Below are 17,542 nucleotides of genomic sequence, written 5' to 3'. Positions count from 1 at the left end.
CCAAAACTGACGTTTTCTATTGAAACGACTCGATATTAATAAAGGAAACCCAAAAATTTGTCCCAAAACTGACGTATTCTATTGAAACTACCTAATTTTAACAAAAGAAACCCAAAATTTGCCCCAAAACTGACGATTTCTATTGAAACGACTCAATATTAATAAAGGAAACCCAAAATTCGTCCCAAAACTGACGTTTTCTAATGAAACGACTCGATATTAATAAAGGAAACCCAAAAATTTGTCCCAAAACTGACGTTTTCTATTGAAACGACTCAATATTAATAAAGGAAATCCAAAATTTGTCCCAAAACTGACGTATTCTATTGAAACTACCTAATTTTAACAAAAGAAACCCAAAATTTGTCCCAAAACTGACGATTTCTATTGATAAAACCTAATGTTAACAAAGAAATCCCAAAATTTGTCCCAAAACTGACGTTTTCTATTGAAACGACTCGATATTAATAATGGAAACCCAAAAATTTGTCCCAAAACTGACGTATTCTATTGAAACTACCTAATTTTAACAAAAGAAACCCAAAATTTGTCCCAAAACTGACGATTTCTATTGATAAAACCTAATGTTAACAAAGAAATCCCAAAATTTGTCCCAAAACTGACGTTTTCTATTGAAACGACTCAATATTAATAAAGGAAACCCAAAATTCGTCCCAAAACTGACGTTTTCTATTGAAACAACTCGATATTAATAAAGGAAACCCAAAAATTTGTCCCAAAACTGACGTATTCTATTGAAACTACCTAATTTTAACAAAAGAAACCCAAAATTTGTCCCAAAACCGACGTTTTCTATTGAAACGACTCGATATTAATAAAGGAAACCCAAAAATTTGTCCCAAAACTGACGTATTCTATTGAAACTACCTAATTTTAACAAAAGAAACCCAAAATTTGTCCCAAAACCGACGTTTTCTATTGAAACTACCTAATTTTAACAAAAGAAACCCAAAATTTGTCCCAAAACTGACGTATTCTATTGAAAAAACCTAATTTTAACAAAAGAAACCCAAAATTTGTCCCAAAACTGACGTATTCTATTGAAAAAACCTAATTTTAACAAAAGAAACTCAAATTTCGTCCCAAAACTGACGTATTCTATTGAAACTACCTAATTTTAACAAAGAAAACCCAAAATTCGCTCCAAATAAAACAACTAAATTTCATTATTTTTCTCATTCTTTTTTTATTTTATTTACACGAAACACAAAAAATTTCTTACACGTAATAAACACGAATAAAAATACAGTAATTACAACGAAAATAACGAACGCTGCAACATCCAACAGAAGATACTGTATCAACGTTAGATCCATAGCAGCCACTCTCAAATGGGGCGCCCCCTTGTGTCTAATTACATATTCCGTCCAATAAATCGCCAAATCCATGGGTTTCACTGGACGGTCTCGCGAAATAACCGACTTTGCTTTTGCGTTTTCACGGTATCTAAACAAAAATTTCCAATTACGAACCTCATTATCGTAATTATTTTAAAGCATTACCTTCGATTTGTTATTAATTCGTCGAGAGTGGCGGTTAGACGTTCTTCGCTAATTTCTAAAAACGGAATACTCAAACCGTAACCGGCCGTTTCGGCTTTGGCTGCGTTTGTCTTTTGGTCGGCGAAAACCGGTAAAGCCAGTACTGGAACTCCATATTGTATCGTTTCCAAAGTGCTCAACAATCCTCCGTGAGTGATAAACAATACCGTATTCGGATGCGCTGAATAACAAAACAAACGTCAACAACGATATTTTTTTTCATTTCCGACATCTCTCCATGTCAACTGTCAACTCCATTAAACCGATTCGAATTAACTATTCGATTGATATAATCGATTAATTCACTCTACATCTGTCAATATAAAGCGGCGTTGCCGTTGTTAATAAAATAAATTCGAAAATACTATTATTTTATTACAATATAAAAAGAAAAAAAAAAAATCATCGAACTTACCTAAAATATCGGATTGCGGAAACCATTTACCAACTTTAAAATTCGACGGTACATCTTCCAGAACGTCGTTATGTTTAAACAGCACCATCTGTTTAAGTTTTCCCAAAGCTTGTAAAATATCCTTTTCCGTTTGTTTGTTTATTAGTGTCATATTGAGGTTAGAACCCATACTAAAATAAACGACGCCCTCTGTAGCTGCATCCATAAACTCCTTCAGATCTCCAGGTAGTTCCTTCGGAGGTTTTATATGAAATCCCCCGACGTTTATCATGTTGGGTACCAGGGGAACGGGCTGGTTGTAACTTTCGTGAGCCGGTAAAAATACCAAGGAAACGTTTTTCAAAATGTCGTCGCGGTTAGTACAGTGCGGGAAATATTGACGCATCAAACGTTTTTGACCGGGAATAAAATCGATGTAATTATACATGTAATTAACTAATATCAATCCGGTATTGATTAATCGTTCCCAGAAATTCATACGGCTGGAATACCCGACGAATATATCGGGAATATAAGACGGCGGGGACGGATTACCTACTAACGGATTTACCCAAAAATTCGCTTCGCTTATCGCGAGCGTTACGAGGGGAGCGTCGAAATGACATTGAAGGACGTTCAAAGCGTCCGTTCTGAAATTTTGTACGATTATCAAGTCGAATTTTTGATTGGAATCGTCGATGAAATTTTGAAAATTTGGATGGGCGAATACGTCCCTTACGATTTTTTTACCGATAGAATTCATCATATTTATAAATTTGTACGGAGATATTTTTTCCAAATCCCATAAATGCGCAGAATTTTCTAAAAACAATAGAAATAAACACCATCGATAAAATTTAATGCTAATAACGACATCTGTTGATGAATAGAGAAACTTGTGAATATATTGGGTTCGTTCCAACCCGTATTGTGACGATTCTGGGCAATAAACATTCCGTCACACGACTTATCGAGTGATGTCACTGGTAATATTTACAACGTTGTCGGATTTTTTTGTTTATATGGATACTCACTTTCTTTAGCTTCGAGTAAACCGGTTAGAACAATATCCGTGTAGTTTTGAAGCGGTTTTGGATCTCTGAAAGGACTTATCATCGTTATTTCGTGTCCAACTTCGACTAATCCCCTTCCTAACGTATTCGCAAGTATAAAATGGCTTCGTGCCGCCATTGGACAAACGATCAAAATCCGATACGCTTGCGCGACGGCCAACAATTTAAAACAGATAAGAAATTTCCATAACATTGCTACGATAAAAACAAATTATTTTGATAAATTGAAACGTTACGTTAATGATTATTCGATTTTTGTAAAAGCATCTTCTGAAAAGAAGAAGATAATATAATCATTTAATTGTTAACCTAACATGTTTGTTTATTCAAAAAAAAAGAAGATAATATAACCAGTCGATTTTTCGTAATTCAAAACTGGTATGTTTTTGATAAATAAACACTTAATATTTGAATCAACAGTAAACATTAAACATAATTATCAATATAAGAATGATTAGCAAGACAATAAATAATACCGAATAACAAAAAACAAACAGAAAAAGATTTAAATAATATCAATCGTATTAAAATTTAATTCGGTAGTTGTCATTATTGACATTTGACATTTGATATGATGAATGAACTAAATCTCCAAAGAAACCGATTCATACGAAATTAAGTATGGATTGAGCGTATTAAAATTAATAAAAAAACGATTAGTTTTTTATTCCCTCTTGTATAATAATCACTAAATGGAGAACTTGTGTATTGACATTGAAAGAAAAAGATTGACCTTGAAACAGCTGTCAGACATCAATGCACTATAATATTTTTAATATAGAATAAAGTCATTGAACTTAACTTATAATCGTCGAATCCTTTTTTCGGAATTGAAATATCGACGTACGGTTAATTAAATGTGAAAGTTGTTAACGTCTACCTCAAAATAAAATAATCATACTCACTGTAAAAATAAGTGAATAAACTGAAACGCAATCGCTAATATCGTTCAGATAAAAAAATTTCGTCAACACTGAAACGAGATTGTCGAAGAAGTATATTAAACACTTGGAATTTACGATGGAAATAAATATTCTGAACAATAAGTAATTGAGTGTATTAAAATTAATGAAAAAACGATTAGTTTTTTATTCCCTCTTGTATAATAATCACTAAATGGAGAACTTGTGTATTGACATTGAAAGAAAAAGATTGACCTTGAAACAGCTGTCAGACATCAATGCACTATAATATTTTTAATATAGAATAAAGTCATTGAACTTAACTTATAATCGTCGAATCCTTTTTTCGGAATTGAAATATCGACATACGGTTAATTAAATGTGAAAGTTGTTAACGTCTACCTCAAAATAAAATAATCATACTCACTGTAAAAATAAGTAAATAAACTGAAACGAAATCGCTAATATCGTACAAATAAAAAAATTTCGTCGACACTGAAACGAGATTGTCGAAGGGACGTTGAATCGCATTAAACACTTGGAATTTACGATGGAAATAAATATTTTTGTTGTTTATTATTATATACGAACAATAAGTAAAAACCAAGTAAACGGAATCATTCAGGTATATACGATGGTAGGTCGATATGTTTCAGAAATTTATCGTGAAAAAAATTAAAACACTTTGAAACGTTTTTATTTTTTTAATTGAACTTACGAGGTTTCAAAACTTATTTATTTCGATTACGTTTACCTTATAAAACTTTTTTTATATTCGAATTCTCGGGGGAATTGAAAATCTATAACTTTTACGAGGGTTGCTACATAAGTTATGTTATATACGTCAAATCTGACATTGAAATATGACAGTTTTAATAGTGAACGTACTCAGAGCGCGTTGAGTGTTATTTGAGTTGTTTGCAAATACTCAAAACATTAATTTTTGCATTAGTTTTGTTTCTTTCTCCTTCTGGGTCTCTCAAGACGAACCAAATTTCATTAAAGCAACGTCAATGGTACACCAGCATCGTTAGTTTAGCGTTTTCGAATTCGTAGAATCCATTTATCTAAATCCCTGATATCGAAAAAATTTTATAGGAGAGGAAAAAAGTTGAATGAAAAATGATAATGATTTGATGATCACAATAACTCGTAAAAATTCAGGACGATAGAATTTATGAGACATTCGGTATAAAAATGTTTCTAAATCCTCGGTTTATAAGTGAAAATTTGTTACCTCGGTATATTTATTTGCGTTGTAGAATTCCGAGAATAATAATTTGTTGATAAAATTTTATATGATACATCGTATTTTCCATAAAATGAATTAATTACACGATATTAAAGTCCAATTATATTTCACCACAATTATTTTATTCTTGATAGCACGTATTTACCAAACCGCCATATTGTAATTTAATTTTACATTGTCGTGAATGTTTTCGGCTGTAAATAGTCATATATACGTATAATACGCTATCTTTTGGGGAAAATTGTATACTTATCCGATTAAATCTTAACATTTCGGCACTGAGATCAACATTAAATTAAAAAAATTTCACCAAATACATCGTCCATTATACTTAGATTTATAAATAGTGTATGGACTCCTATACCAACAATAATTCAACACTAGACGGCGCCAGCTGCGATAAAGATGGTGAAAAATAATAACATTAATTCCAATCTATTTTCTATTAATTTATTTTAATCTTTTCTTTTTTTAAAAACATTTTCAATACAAATTTTATGGATACAATAATAACTACGCAAATACCAATTATAATTACAGCTGTTAAAGCTATGACATCTAGTAAAAAGTATTGGTACCATTCGAGATCTAATGCAGCTACCTTTAAATGTGACGTTTCTTTATATTTAGCCACAAATTCAGTCCAGTAAATAGCCACGTCTAACGGTTTCATCGGTCTGTCATGGAATAACTTTGATCGTTTTTTCATATTTTCTCGATATCTAAAAATACGTGCGATATTATATAAATCAAATAGAAATATCCTAAACATAGGCAACACATTATACAATTTATGCAATAGTTGCGTGGAACAACTGTCAACTTAATGATGATTTATGTAACAAAATATTTAAAAATGAGTGAAAAAGAAGATTATCTCTGTCACGTAAAAACTTTTAAATATATTTTCTTGATATTTTATTTACATTGTAGTAAAATAGAAATATCGATGTTTCTGATTGTGAACAATCACATTATTCATTTTATATAATAGTCGCGTTCCGTTGATACAAATGTCATGTTCATTATTATCGTGTATCGAAAGATATTAAGGTGAAGGCCAAAAACTGAACGAAAAAGAAGAATATAAATTTTTACGAAGTTTAGTTACGTGTTTCATTATTATTGAAATGTTAATTTGCGTATTTAAATTGGGAAATTTAATCGAATAAAGATTCATATTACTCACTTTGGCACAGTAAGTATCCTATTTATGCTTTCTGATAAATTATCTTCATTTAAATCATGGAATGAAACACTCAATCCAAATTCGTATTGTTGTAAAGTAGCACCATTCATTTTTTGATCCGCAAAAACGGGTAACGCTAATACTGGAACACCGTTATATACCGCCTCCATAATACTTAATAATCCCCCGTGGGAAATGAATAATTTTACTTTGGGATGAGCTGGAATAATCATATTTTACAAACCCAAACTAAATATACGGAGTGTTTATTATGAAAGTTTTGTAACAGTTGATGTTTAGAACAATGTCAATGTTACGAGGGTACTTTGAAATTTATTTGGTATTTAATTGATAAAATGGATGAATGAGATGTTTTTATTTAAATACTAACCTAAAACATCTTGTTGAGGAAACCATTTTTTTGCTATAATATTACTTAAATGAAGATCCTCGTCGCAAGTTAATAAGATTGTTTCTTTTCGTTTTTTGAATGAATTAATTATGGATTTTTTGATGTGATTATCGAGTTGTGAAAATAATAAATTAGATCCTAAACTGAAGTATATAACTCCTTCAGTTGCACCATCTAGATACTCTTGAAGGTCATTTGGTAATTTATTAGGAGGTTTGATATGAAGACCACCGACTGATATCATATTTGGTACCAACGGTACGGGATAATTAACGCTTTCGTGATAATTAACTAAAGTTAGAGAACTTTTGTAATATAAATCATCGGTGTAACATTGCGGGAAATGGTTTTTCACGCACTGCAATTGTTTCGGAAGGAAAACATAATCCCTGTTAAAAAATCGGGTTAAGGTATACCAAGTGTTCAAAGTTCGTTGCCAGAAAGTCATTTTAGTGGAAAAAGGTTGAAAAAAATCGGGTATATAAGATAAAGGCGTGGGGTTTCCGTTTTGGGAATTGGTCCAAAAATTCGGACCCAACGTACTAAATAATATAAGAGGAGCATTAAAATGACAAGATAATACTTTGAGCGCGTCGTTTAGAAATAATTCTAAAATAATTACGTCGAATTTTTCACCGGGAGATCGGAGGAATTTCCGAAAATTCGGATGATTTAAAGTGAAATTAACAATAGCGGTGCCCGGATTCAATACTATCTTGTCCTGCATAAAAGGATTCATTCTTCCGATTTCGACCCACGTAGGAATTTTTAGATCTGGAAATAAAACGAACGGTTTCGACGTTTTGGAAACTCATCAGTATAACACCAACTTACCCATCATCATATCTGCGATTCCGGTCAAAACGACGTTCTTATAAGTCCCGTTTTTTGATTTGTAGTTTTGTTCATAAGGACTTATCATTGTTATGTCATGTCCTGCGTCTACTAATCCTTTTGCTAATGCGTTTCCAAGAAAAAAGTGACTCGGGATCGGAGCGGGGAAAACGAATAAAATTTTATAACTTTCAACATCACATTCAGTCTTTAGTAAAATAAATATCCAGATAATTACTTTCATGTTTACGATGGTACTAAAATATACGTTTCGTAAATCTAGTGAGACTGCTAATACTCGAAATCATTATTCAATTAACACTTTTAAATGTTTGGAAACGATTTTTTTACACTTTAGACTTGAAATAGTGAATACTGGGGGCTAAAAATTCAGTTGAAATGAAGAAGCTGTTGCATCGATAAGCGTTTGAATGAATTTTGCCATAATTGTTGGTTTTTACTAAATTTTTCGCTTCCCATAAGTAAAAATAAAACTATTCTCACAAAATTTAACAACAATTGAATTAAATATGACTATTGTTTACTAACCTTCTTTATGAACTGTTTTTTTTTTTGTAAATCGGTTTCAATATAAAACAATAAAACTTCGATTTATTATGTGAGTCTTTTTAATTAGTTGTACTATGGTCGCAATATATTTCCAAGGTTTATTTATACAATTTTTTTCTTTAATTTTAACATTTTTTAGACTTAGAACTCGTTTGGATAACAGAGACGGCTCCTGATGTGAAAATTAAATCCGGACGATGATTTTTGGTAATCGAATTTATTAAAATTAACACTCACCAAAGCCGATTATACGTATAAATGTTGTCACTAACAATAACTGAATATTTATAGTTAGAATAATGTCAACGGGCAAATTTTCCAGCTAAATCTTTATTATATGTGATTAACCATATAATTATCATTAATAGGTATAACGAAATGTTTGTTATTATTTGTTTACGAAAACGTTTTTAATACCTAAACACTAAACACAATCAATTTACTTTTATTAACATTCATTTACATAATTACCAAGTCACGCGATATCTACATATTGTAATTCTAAATTTAGAGATGTCTGAAATCCTATCAAGTGACCTTAAGATATGTAAATTTCGACTGATCAACATTTCAAGGTTAATTTTCGATCGAAAAATCTAATTTTCTTACTTTAATTCAATTATATTCCATTCTATAGGAACACTATCTGCGTACACCTCGTATATATGTGTCTAGCGAAATTAATCCCCACCAGAATCGAGTACGAGTCATAGTCATCGAATGAAATGCAAATTTAAACTAAATACAACCTCACATTCAATGCAAATTGAAATATGATTGATTTTTTGTTATATTTTTTGATTAAACCTCGTATATATGTGTCTAGCGAAATTAATCCCCACCAGAATCGAGTACGAGTTATAGTTATCAAATGAAATGCAAATTTAAACGAAATACAACCTCAAATTCCATGCAAATATTGAAAATAATTTTGTTTTTGTTATACTTTTTGATCACACCTCGTAGATATAGTTTACAGCAAAATTATTCGCCGACGTAATCGAATAAAATGCAAATATACACGAAAGTTATTATTAAATTTTATTCCAATTGAAAGATTTTGTTTTTTTTTATTGACTATACCTCGTAGACACGGAATGAAAAGTAAATTTATATGATAATGAAATTTGAAATAATTTTGTTTTATACTTTATCATAACACCTCGTAATTATAATCTCTAGCGGAATGAGTCATCAGGATGAAGGTGAGGTTTATTTTTATTATTGATAAATTATTTTTCACATTTATATCATAGTATAATAATCAAATTACTTCCGAACCGCGCGTTAAATTTCGAAAACTACACAAACTGCGTTTAGTTTGGTCAAAATTTCAATAATAAATTCATGGGAAACCACACCTGTATCGACGATATTAGGGTAATCAAATACTTCAAGGTTGTCACGACAATGTAAAGTTTTTATAATATCTATGAACAAATACTAATTGTTTAAATAAACAGATATGTATATAAACATTTAATAATTTATTAAAACTAAAGTTCTATCCAGAATATGTTTCGATTTCGAACTCATTCAGAAGGTGATTAACTAACTGAATCGTTTTGATCCGTGAACACGGAACAGTAACTAATTCAGAATTGAACGACTCGCGAAAAACAATTTTGAAAGGATAATTCCATTGGTATCTATCTGAACTGATTCGGAATCAGACAAGCGAACAAAGCACATTGGCGGAAAAGTAAACGTCATCAAACAAGTTGGTATAAAGATTTGTATTGGTAATACTGGTTTGCACCATAATACTAAAGTAAATACAGTACCATAAACAACGCTGAAAGTAATGTTCGTTTATTTTGAAGATTTTTTATTGTTATTAAAAGTAATAATGTGTAATTTTGGAAAATAAAAGTTTATTACTGCATGTGAACGTGTAATGTAATTTAAACGATTGAGAAAATATGCATAGTGAGGTAAGTAAGTAAATATTCGTATTTATGTTATGATAAACGATATAGTTTGGAACAGGGGATGATATTGAGGGGTTTTTAAATGATAAAAACTATATTGATTAAATATATATATTTATTTTGATGTATAAAGTAACTACAAAGAATAATAAATTATTTGAATAAAATCACTTTTATAATTTATAATATCACTAATTGGTTTCAACTTTTACTTTGTAATTTATTATTTGATCCATGCCGATGTAACAATCGCTCATTATCATCACCGAGTAGTTGTAAATTCCTAAAAGTGAGCAAAAAATCTGGTTTGTGGGCGATAAAAACATATTTTCAAAATTAATAGTGAAACAAAATGTAAATTTAAATTGAGAATTGACATATTTTGGAATTTTTGAGAAAATTACTGTGTGATTTTAATAATTTAAAAGTATATTTATGATAAATAGTTAATTTTTAAAATGGAAATTGGTTAAATTCGAAAAATGTCTAAAATTAATCTTCTATTAAAAATTTTCAAAATTAATTTATAATTGTTACTTTATTTATAAAATTATTAATTAGTAAAAACGATTAAGTTTCGAAGGTTTGAAAAATTGTTTAACTATTTGAATATTTCAAGATTTAAATTGAGTTGATGGAAAAATAATGTTGAAATAATTTGGATCGATTAATCTCAAGGAATATTTCGAATAATTGTTTAAATAAAAATAATTCCAAAAAATAAAGAAAAATTTATGATATAAGCGATAAATTTGAAATAAAAATCGAAAAATTTGAGACAAAAATTTAGAGACTTCAAAATAATTATTAAAAGTCAAATTATTTAGAAAAAAATCGACAAATTTGACACAAACATGGCTAAATTTGAAAATAATTACTAAAATTTAACTTAATTAGGAAAAAATACAGAAATTTAAAATAAAAATCGGAAAAATCGAGACAAAAATTGATAAACTCTAAAATAATTATTGGAATTAAAATAATTTCGAAAAAATAATTAAAATCCAGACAAAAGTTTAGAAATTCCAAATTATTTAGAAAAATATTTATATACGAACTGCTAAATTTCAAAATGTTCCTCAAAATCGATAAAACTCAAAATATTTATCAAAATTCAAATGAATTAGAAAAAAGTCAAAAAATTTAAGACAAAAATCAGTGGATTTGAAAAAAAAATCTATAAATTCCCAATAAAATCGATGTATTTCAAAATATTTATTGAAATTGAAATTAATTACCAAAAATTCAAGATAAAAACCGATAAATTTCAGAAAAAAATCGATAAATCTTAAAATAATTTTCAAAATTTAGATTATTTAATCCAAATTTGAAAATTTAATATGAAAATCATTGAATTTGAAAAAAGGACATAAAATTCAAAATAATTAAAAAAATTTCGAAAAATTTAACAGAGAAATCGCAAAATTTCAAATAGTTCATTTAAATTTGAATTAATTTGAAAGAAAAATCGATAAACTTCAAATTAGTTATAAAAATTAAAATAATTTAGAAAAAAATCGAAAAATTTAAGACAAAATTCGGGAAATGTCAAAATAATTTCTAAAATTCAAATTATTTAAAAGAAAAATTGATAAGTTTCAAAAAATTTATCGAATCTTAAAATCGATAAATTCATAAAAAATAAAATTAAATGGAAAAAATTGGAAAAATTAAACAAAAATCTCAAAATTTCAAATAGTTCATTTATATTTGAATTAATTTGAAAGAAAAATCGATAAACTTCAAATTAGTTATAAAAATTAAAATAATTTAGAAAAAAATCGAAAAATTTAAGACAAAATTCGGGAAATGTCAAAATAATTTCTAAAATTCAAATTATTTAAAAGAAAAATCGATAAATTTCAAAAAATTCAATGAAATTTAAAATCGATAAATTTATAAAAAATAAAATTAAATAGAAAAAATTCGAAAAATTAAACAAAAATCTCAAAATTTCAAATAGTTCATTTAAATTTGAATTAATTTGAAAGAAAAATCGATAAACTTCAAATTAGTTATAAAAATTAAAATAATTTAGAAAAAAATCGAAAAATTTAAGACAAAATTCGGGAAATGTCAAAATAATTTCTAAAATTCAAATTATTTAAAAGAAAAATCGATAAATTTCAAAAAATTCAATGAAATTTAAAATCGATAAATTTATAAAAAATAAAATTAAATAGAAAAAATTCGAAAAATTAAACAAAAATCTCAAAATTTCAAATAGTTCATTTAAATTTGAATTAATTTGAAAGAAAAATCGATAAACTTCAAATTAGTTATAAAAATTAAAATAATTTAGAAAAAAATCGAAAAATTCGGGAAATGTCAAAATAATTTCTAAAATTCAAATTATTTAAAAGAAAAATCGATAAATTTCAAAAAATTCAATGAAATTTAAAATCGATAAATTTATAAAAAATAAAATTAAATGGAAAAAATTCGAAGAATTAAACAAAAGTCGCCAAATTTCAAAAAGTTCATTTAAATTTGAATTAATTTGAAAGAAAAAAGATAAATTTCAAAAAATTTATTAAAATTTAAAATCGATAATTTTAGATAAAAATAAAATTAAATGGAAAAAATTCGAAAAATCAAACAAAAATCGTCCAATTTCAAATAGTTCATTTAAATTTGAATTAATTTGTAAAAAAATCTATAAATCACAACAAATAATCATCAAAATCGAAAAAATCAGAAAAAAAATATATAAAAAATCGAATGACTCACCCCTCCTTTCCGGTACCTGTACCGGTATAGAAATTTTCTTGAAATTCTTGGAAAACGAAAACTTCCTAAACGTCAATTCGTTCCCACCGTCGACGAATATCAAAAACCAAAATTCCTCCTTCTGTTTATTCAATTTTTTACTATAAACGTTCATCCTACTCGAGCCCTTCCTGCCTATATTCAACTCGAATATACACTGACGCTTCGCCCCTACCCCAACTTTATAACTGCCACCCTCCAAATCGCACTCGAGATCCACACCATCGGTGATATTACAAATACGCGTCCTCACCGTCAATAAAGGCATATCCTTCAATATTTTCATCATTTCGGTAGCCGAATCGCGTCCGAACATACCCGATAAAATATCGTTTAATCGAAAATTGAAATTTTCGTCGTTCGACATCGAACAACGTAATCCGGGTATCGATAAATTTTCCGCATTCAATTTTGTTTTTAATTCGTGGAAATTGTCGCGATTCATGTAGGGTAGCAGAAGGACGTTGGGGGCGTCGATGGTGTAACCTTGGATTAACATTTGGCAAAAATATATCAATTTTTCGGTGCAGTTTAACCAATTTCTGTTCGCCGCCAAATTCATCATCGCCTGGAACCGCCGAATTGAATATTTACTTCCTCCCCTCGTATATATATTTTTTTTTAATTATGATAGTTGATAATCGAGAATTTTTTTTTTTTATTTTTTTTTCGAAATAATCGTTTTAAATCGAAAAAAAATTGACAATTTAATGTTTTAGGTTATAACTTGACCTTGAAATATGTTAATAAGGTCAAGGTCATGGGAAAGTTGTGCCCTAAAACGTTGAATTATCAAAAAATCGATATTTAAACGATAAATCTCAAATTTTCGAAATAATTTAGTTGAAAATCGAAAAATTTAAAATGAAAATCGATAAATTCCAAAGAATTTTTGAAATAATTGTTCGAATAAAAACATTATGAGCAAATTACTAAATTTATAATCGATAAAATTCGGTTTTTTTTCCAAAATGATCATTTAAATAAAAAATTGGTAAATTTAAAATGAAAAAATAATGAATTAAAGATAAAAATCGGTACATTTTTGGAAATTTTCGAAATAATTGTTTAAATAAAAATATTTTAATCAAAAGACTTGTGATAAAAAATCGTTAAATGTCAAAGAATTTGAAAAAATTGATTAATTCACGACAAAAATCTATAAATATCTAAAATTTTCCAAAATACTTGTTTAAATATAAAAAAAATCGATAAAATTCTAAGAATTTTGAAAAAATCGAATAAACTCGAGTCAAAAATCGATTAGTTAGCGATAAAAATATATAAATTTTAAAAAGTTTTGAAAAAATTGCTAAATTAATAATGAGAATCAATAGATATCAAACAAAAATACAAAAATATCGATAAATTTGTAAAAATTTTGAAAAAATTAAACCAATTCAAATCAAAAATCGATAAATATAAAAGAATTTTGAAAAAAATCGATTAACTCAAGTCAAAAATCGACTAAATCATGACATAAATCAATACATATGGAAAAAAATACAAAAAAATCGATAAATATGTAAGAATTTTGAAAAAAATGAATAAATTTAAGTCAAAAATCGATAAATATAAAAGAATTTTGAAAAAAATGAATAAATTTAAGTCAAAAATCGATAAATAATAAAGAATTTTGGAAAAATTGATTAATTCACGACAAAAATCTATAAATATCTAAAATTTTGAAAAAATCGAACAAACTCGAGTCAAAAATCGATTAGTTAACGATAAAAATATATAAATATCAAAAAGTTTTGAAAAAATTGTCAAATTAATAATGAGAATCAATAGATATCAAACAAAAATACAAAAATATCGATAAATTTGTAAAAATTTTGAAAAAATTAAACCAATTCAAATCAAAAATCGATAAATATAAAAGAATTTTGAAAAAAATCGATTAACTCAAGTCAAAAATCGACTAAATCATGACATAAATCAATACATATGGAAAAAAATACAAAAAAATCGATAAATATGTAAGAATTTTGAAAAAAATGAATAAATTTAAGTCAAAAATCGATAAATATAAAAGAATTTTGAAAAAAATGAATAAATTTAAGTCAAAAATCGATAAATAATAAAGAATTTTGGAAAAATTGATTAATTCACGACAAAAATCTATAAATATCTAAAATTTTGAAAAAATCGAACAAACTCGAGTCAAAAATCGATTAGTTAACGATAAAAATATATAAATATCAAAAAGTTTTGAGAAAATTGTCAAATTATAATGAGTCAATAGATATCAAACAAAAATACAAAAATATCGATAAATTTGTAAAAATTTTGAAAAAATTAAACCAATTTAAGTCAAAATTCGATTAATATAGAGGAATTTTGAAAAAATCGATTAACTCAAGTCAAAAATCGACTAAATCACGACAAAATCAATAAATATGGAAAAAAATACAAAAAAATCGATAAATATGTAAGAATTTTGAAAAAATTAAATAAATTCAAGTCAAAAATCGATAAATATAAAAGAATTTTGGAAAAATTGATTAATTCACGACAAAAATCTATAAATATCTAAAATTTTGAAAAAATCGAATAAACTCGAGTCAAAAATCGATTAGTTAACGATAAAAATATATAAATATCAAAAAGTTTTGAGAAAATTGTCAAATTATAATGAGTCAATAGATATCAAACAAAAATACAAAAATATCGATAAATTTGTAAAAATTTTGAAAAAATTAAACCAATTTAAGTCAAAATTCGATTAATATAGAGGAATTTTGAAAAAATCGATTAACTCAAGTCAAAAATCGACTAAATCACGACAAAATCAATAAATATGGAAAAAAAATACAAAAAAATCGATAAATAAATTCAAGTCAAAAATCGATAAATATAAAAGAATTTTGGAAAAATTGATTAATTCACGACAAAAATCTATAAATATCTAAAATTTTGAAAAAATCGAATAAACTCGAGTCAAAAATCGATTAGTTAACGATAAAAATATATAAATATCAAAAAGTTTTGAGAAAATTGTCAAATTATAATGAGTCAATAGATATCAAACAAAAATACAAAAATATCGATAAATTTGTAAAAATTTTGAAAAAATTAAACCAATTTAAGTCAAAATTCGATTAATATAGAGGAATTTTGAAAAAATCGATTAACTCAAGTCAAAAATCGACTAAATCACGACAAAATCAATAAATATGGAAAAAAATACAAAAAAATCGATAAATATGTAAGAATTTTGAAAAAATTAAATAAATTCAAGTCAAAAATCGATAAATATAAAAGAATTTTGGAAAAAATGAATAAATTTAAGTCAAAAATCGATAAATAATAAAGAATTTTGGAAAAATTGATTAATTCACGACAAAAATCTATAAATATCTAAAATTTTGAAAAAATCGAATAAACTCGAGTCAAAAATCGATTAGTTAACGATAAAAATCTATAAATATCAAAAAGTTTTGAAAAAATTGTCAAATTAATAATGAGAATCAATAGATATCAAACAAAAATACAAAAATATCGATGAATTTGTAAAAATTTTGAAAAAATTAAACCAATTTAAGTCAAAAATCGATAAATATAAAAGAATTTTGAAAAAAATCGATTAACTCAAGTCAAAAATCGACTAAATCACGACAAAAATCAATAGATATAGAAAAAAATACAAAAAAATCGATAAATATATAAGAATTTTGAAAAAATTGAATAAATCTGAGTCAAAAATCGATAAAAATCAGAGAATTTTGAAAAAATCGATTAGTTAACGTCGAAAATCTATAAATTTCAAAAATTCTTGGAAAAATTGCTAAATTAATAATGAAAATAAATAGATATGAAAAATTTTCTAAAATACTTGTTTTAATACAAAAAAATCGATAAAATTGTTAGAATTTTGTAAGAATTGGAAAAAGCTCCATAAATTTAGAATAATCAACGATAAATCTCAAAGAATTTTCGAAATAATTGTGTAAATCGGAACAATTTAGAAAAAACTCCGTTGAAATCGAAATAAAAATCGATAAATTTAAGACAAAAATCGTTAAAAATCATAAATTTTTGAAGAAAAAAAACTATAAATTTACAACGGAAATCAATAGATACCAAAAATTTTGTAAATTGACTGTTTAAATAAAAATAAACTACAAAAAAACGATAAAAATTAAAAATGAAAAGACTAAAATCGACGAATTTGTATGAATTTTGAAAAAAATCAGTAAATTTGAATTTAGAATCGAAAAATCTTTTATCAAATTAAAATAATGTAGAAAAAAATCGATAAACTACAAAAAAATGTCTAAATAATAGAAAAAAATTGAAAAAAAAATCAATAAAATTCAGAGAATATTGAAAACAAGTATTGTAAATAAAAATTAAATTAGTTTCCCCGTATTTTTACTTACGTGTATTATTCTGATGATTTGATCGAGGACGTTTTTTAAATCCAAAACATATTCTTGATTCGGCAGATTTAAATCGAGTAAATAATATTTGATCATAAGTAAAACTTTCAAAGCCGGAGAATCGTAACCGAAACTAGTCCGCAATTGTATATTACGAACTAAATCTCTGAAAATTTTCCATTTTATTTCCATTAATCAGTCGAAAATATCAACTACGAATATTGTAACCGATTATTACGAATGTAATTTTGAAAAAATCTTAAGGTTTT

The 17,542-nt window shown here is 26.5% G+C and overlaps 2 protein-coding genes across 2 annotated transcripts in view; both read right to left on the bottom strand.

The window, feature by feature from the left end:
* Nucleotides 1-1,182: 1,182 nt before the first annotated feature.
* LOC130893054 (uncharacterized) lies at nucleotides 1,183-8,491 on the bottom strand. Its single transcript, XM_057798821.1, has 10 exons — nucleotides 8,168-8,491; nucleotides 7,619-7,875; nucleotides 6,764-7,558; nucleotides 6,373-6,592; nucleotides 5,632-5,905; nucleotides 4,049-4,064; nucleotides 2,991-3,224; nucleotides 1,978-2,778; nucleotides 1,524-1,743; nucleotides 1,183-1,467 (listed from the first exon to the last, which is right to left on the bottom strand). The coding sequence occupies exons 2-10, from the start codon at nucleotides 7,860-7,862 to the stop codon at nucleotides 1,197-1,199; spliced, it is 3,075 nt and encodes a 1,024-aa protein (XP_057654804.1). The 5' UTR covers nucleotides 7,863-7,875; nucleotides 8,168-8,491; the 3' UTR covers nucleotides 1,183-1,196.
* A 1,725-nt stretch (nucleotides 8,492-10,216) lies between these two features.
* Nucleotides 10,217-17,542, bottom strand: part of LOC130892308 (activating signal cointegrator 1 complex subunit 3-like) — a 29,359-nt gene continuing 22,033 nt past the window's right edge. The window contains exons 23-25 of the mRNA XM_057797668.1: nucleotides 17,274-17,439; nucleotides 12,850-13,456; nucleotides 10,217-10,402 (exon numbers count right to left, since the gene is read on the bottom strand). Coding sequence (XP_057653651.1) covers nucleotides 10,311-10,402; nucleotides 12,850-13,456; nucleotides 17,274-17,439 — 865 coding nt within the window. The 3' untranslated portion in view covers nucleotides 10,217-10,310. The remainder of the gene's footprint in view (nucleotides 10,403-12,849; nucleotides 13,457-17,273; nucleotides 17,440-17,542) is intronic.

Source organism: Diorhabda carinulata, chromosome 4, assembly GCF_026250575.1.
Source record: "Diorhabda carinulata isolate Delta chromosome 4, icDioCari1.1, whole genome shotgun sequence".
Lineage (NCBI taxonomy): Eukaryota > Metazoa > Arthropoda > Insecta > Coleoptera > Chrysomelidae > Diorhabda > Diorhabda carinulata.
This window is presented reverse-complemented; position numbering and strand designations above follow the sequence as displayed.

What these genes read in the sequence shown, in the direction of transcription:
- LOC130893054 (XM_057798821.1), bottom strand. Translation starts at nt 7,862, where the DNA reads ATGAAAGTAATTATCTGGATATTTATTTTACTAAAGACTGAATGTGAT. An exon ending in AATCGCAGATATGATGATGG is followed by an intron (nt 7,559 to 7,618) that starts GTAAGTTGGTGT and finishes TTTTATTTCCAG; the next exon opens with ATCTAAAAATTCCTACGTGG. An exon ending in GAATTAATAACAAATCGAAG is followed by an intron (nt 1,468 to 1,523) that starts GTAATGCTTTAA and finishes ATTTTTGTTTAG; the next exon opens with ATACCGTGAAAACGCAAAAG.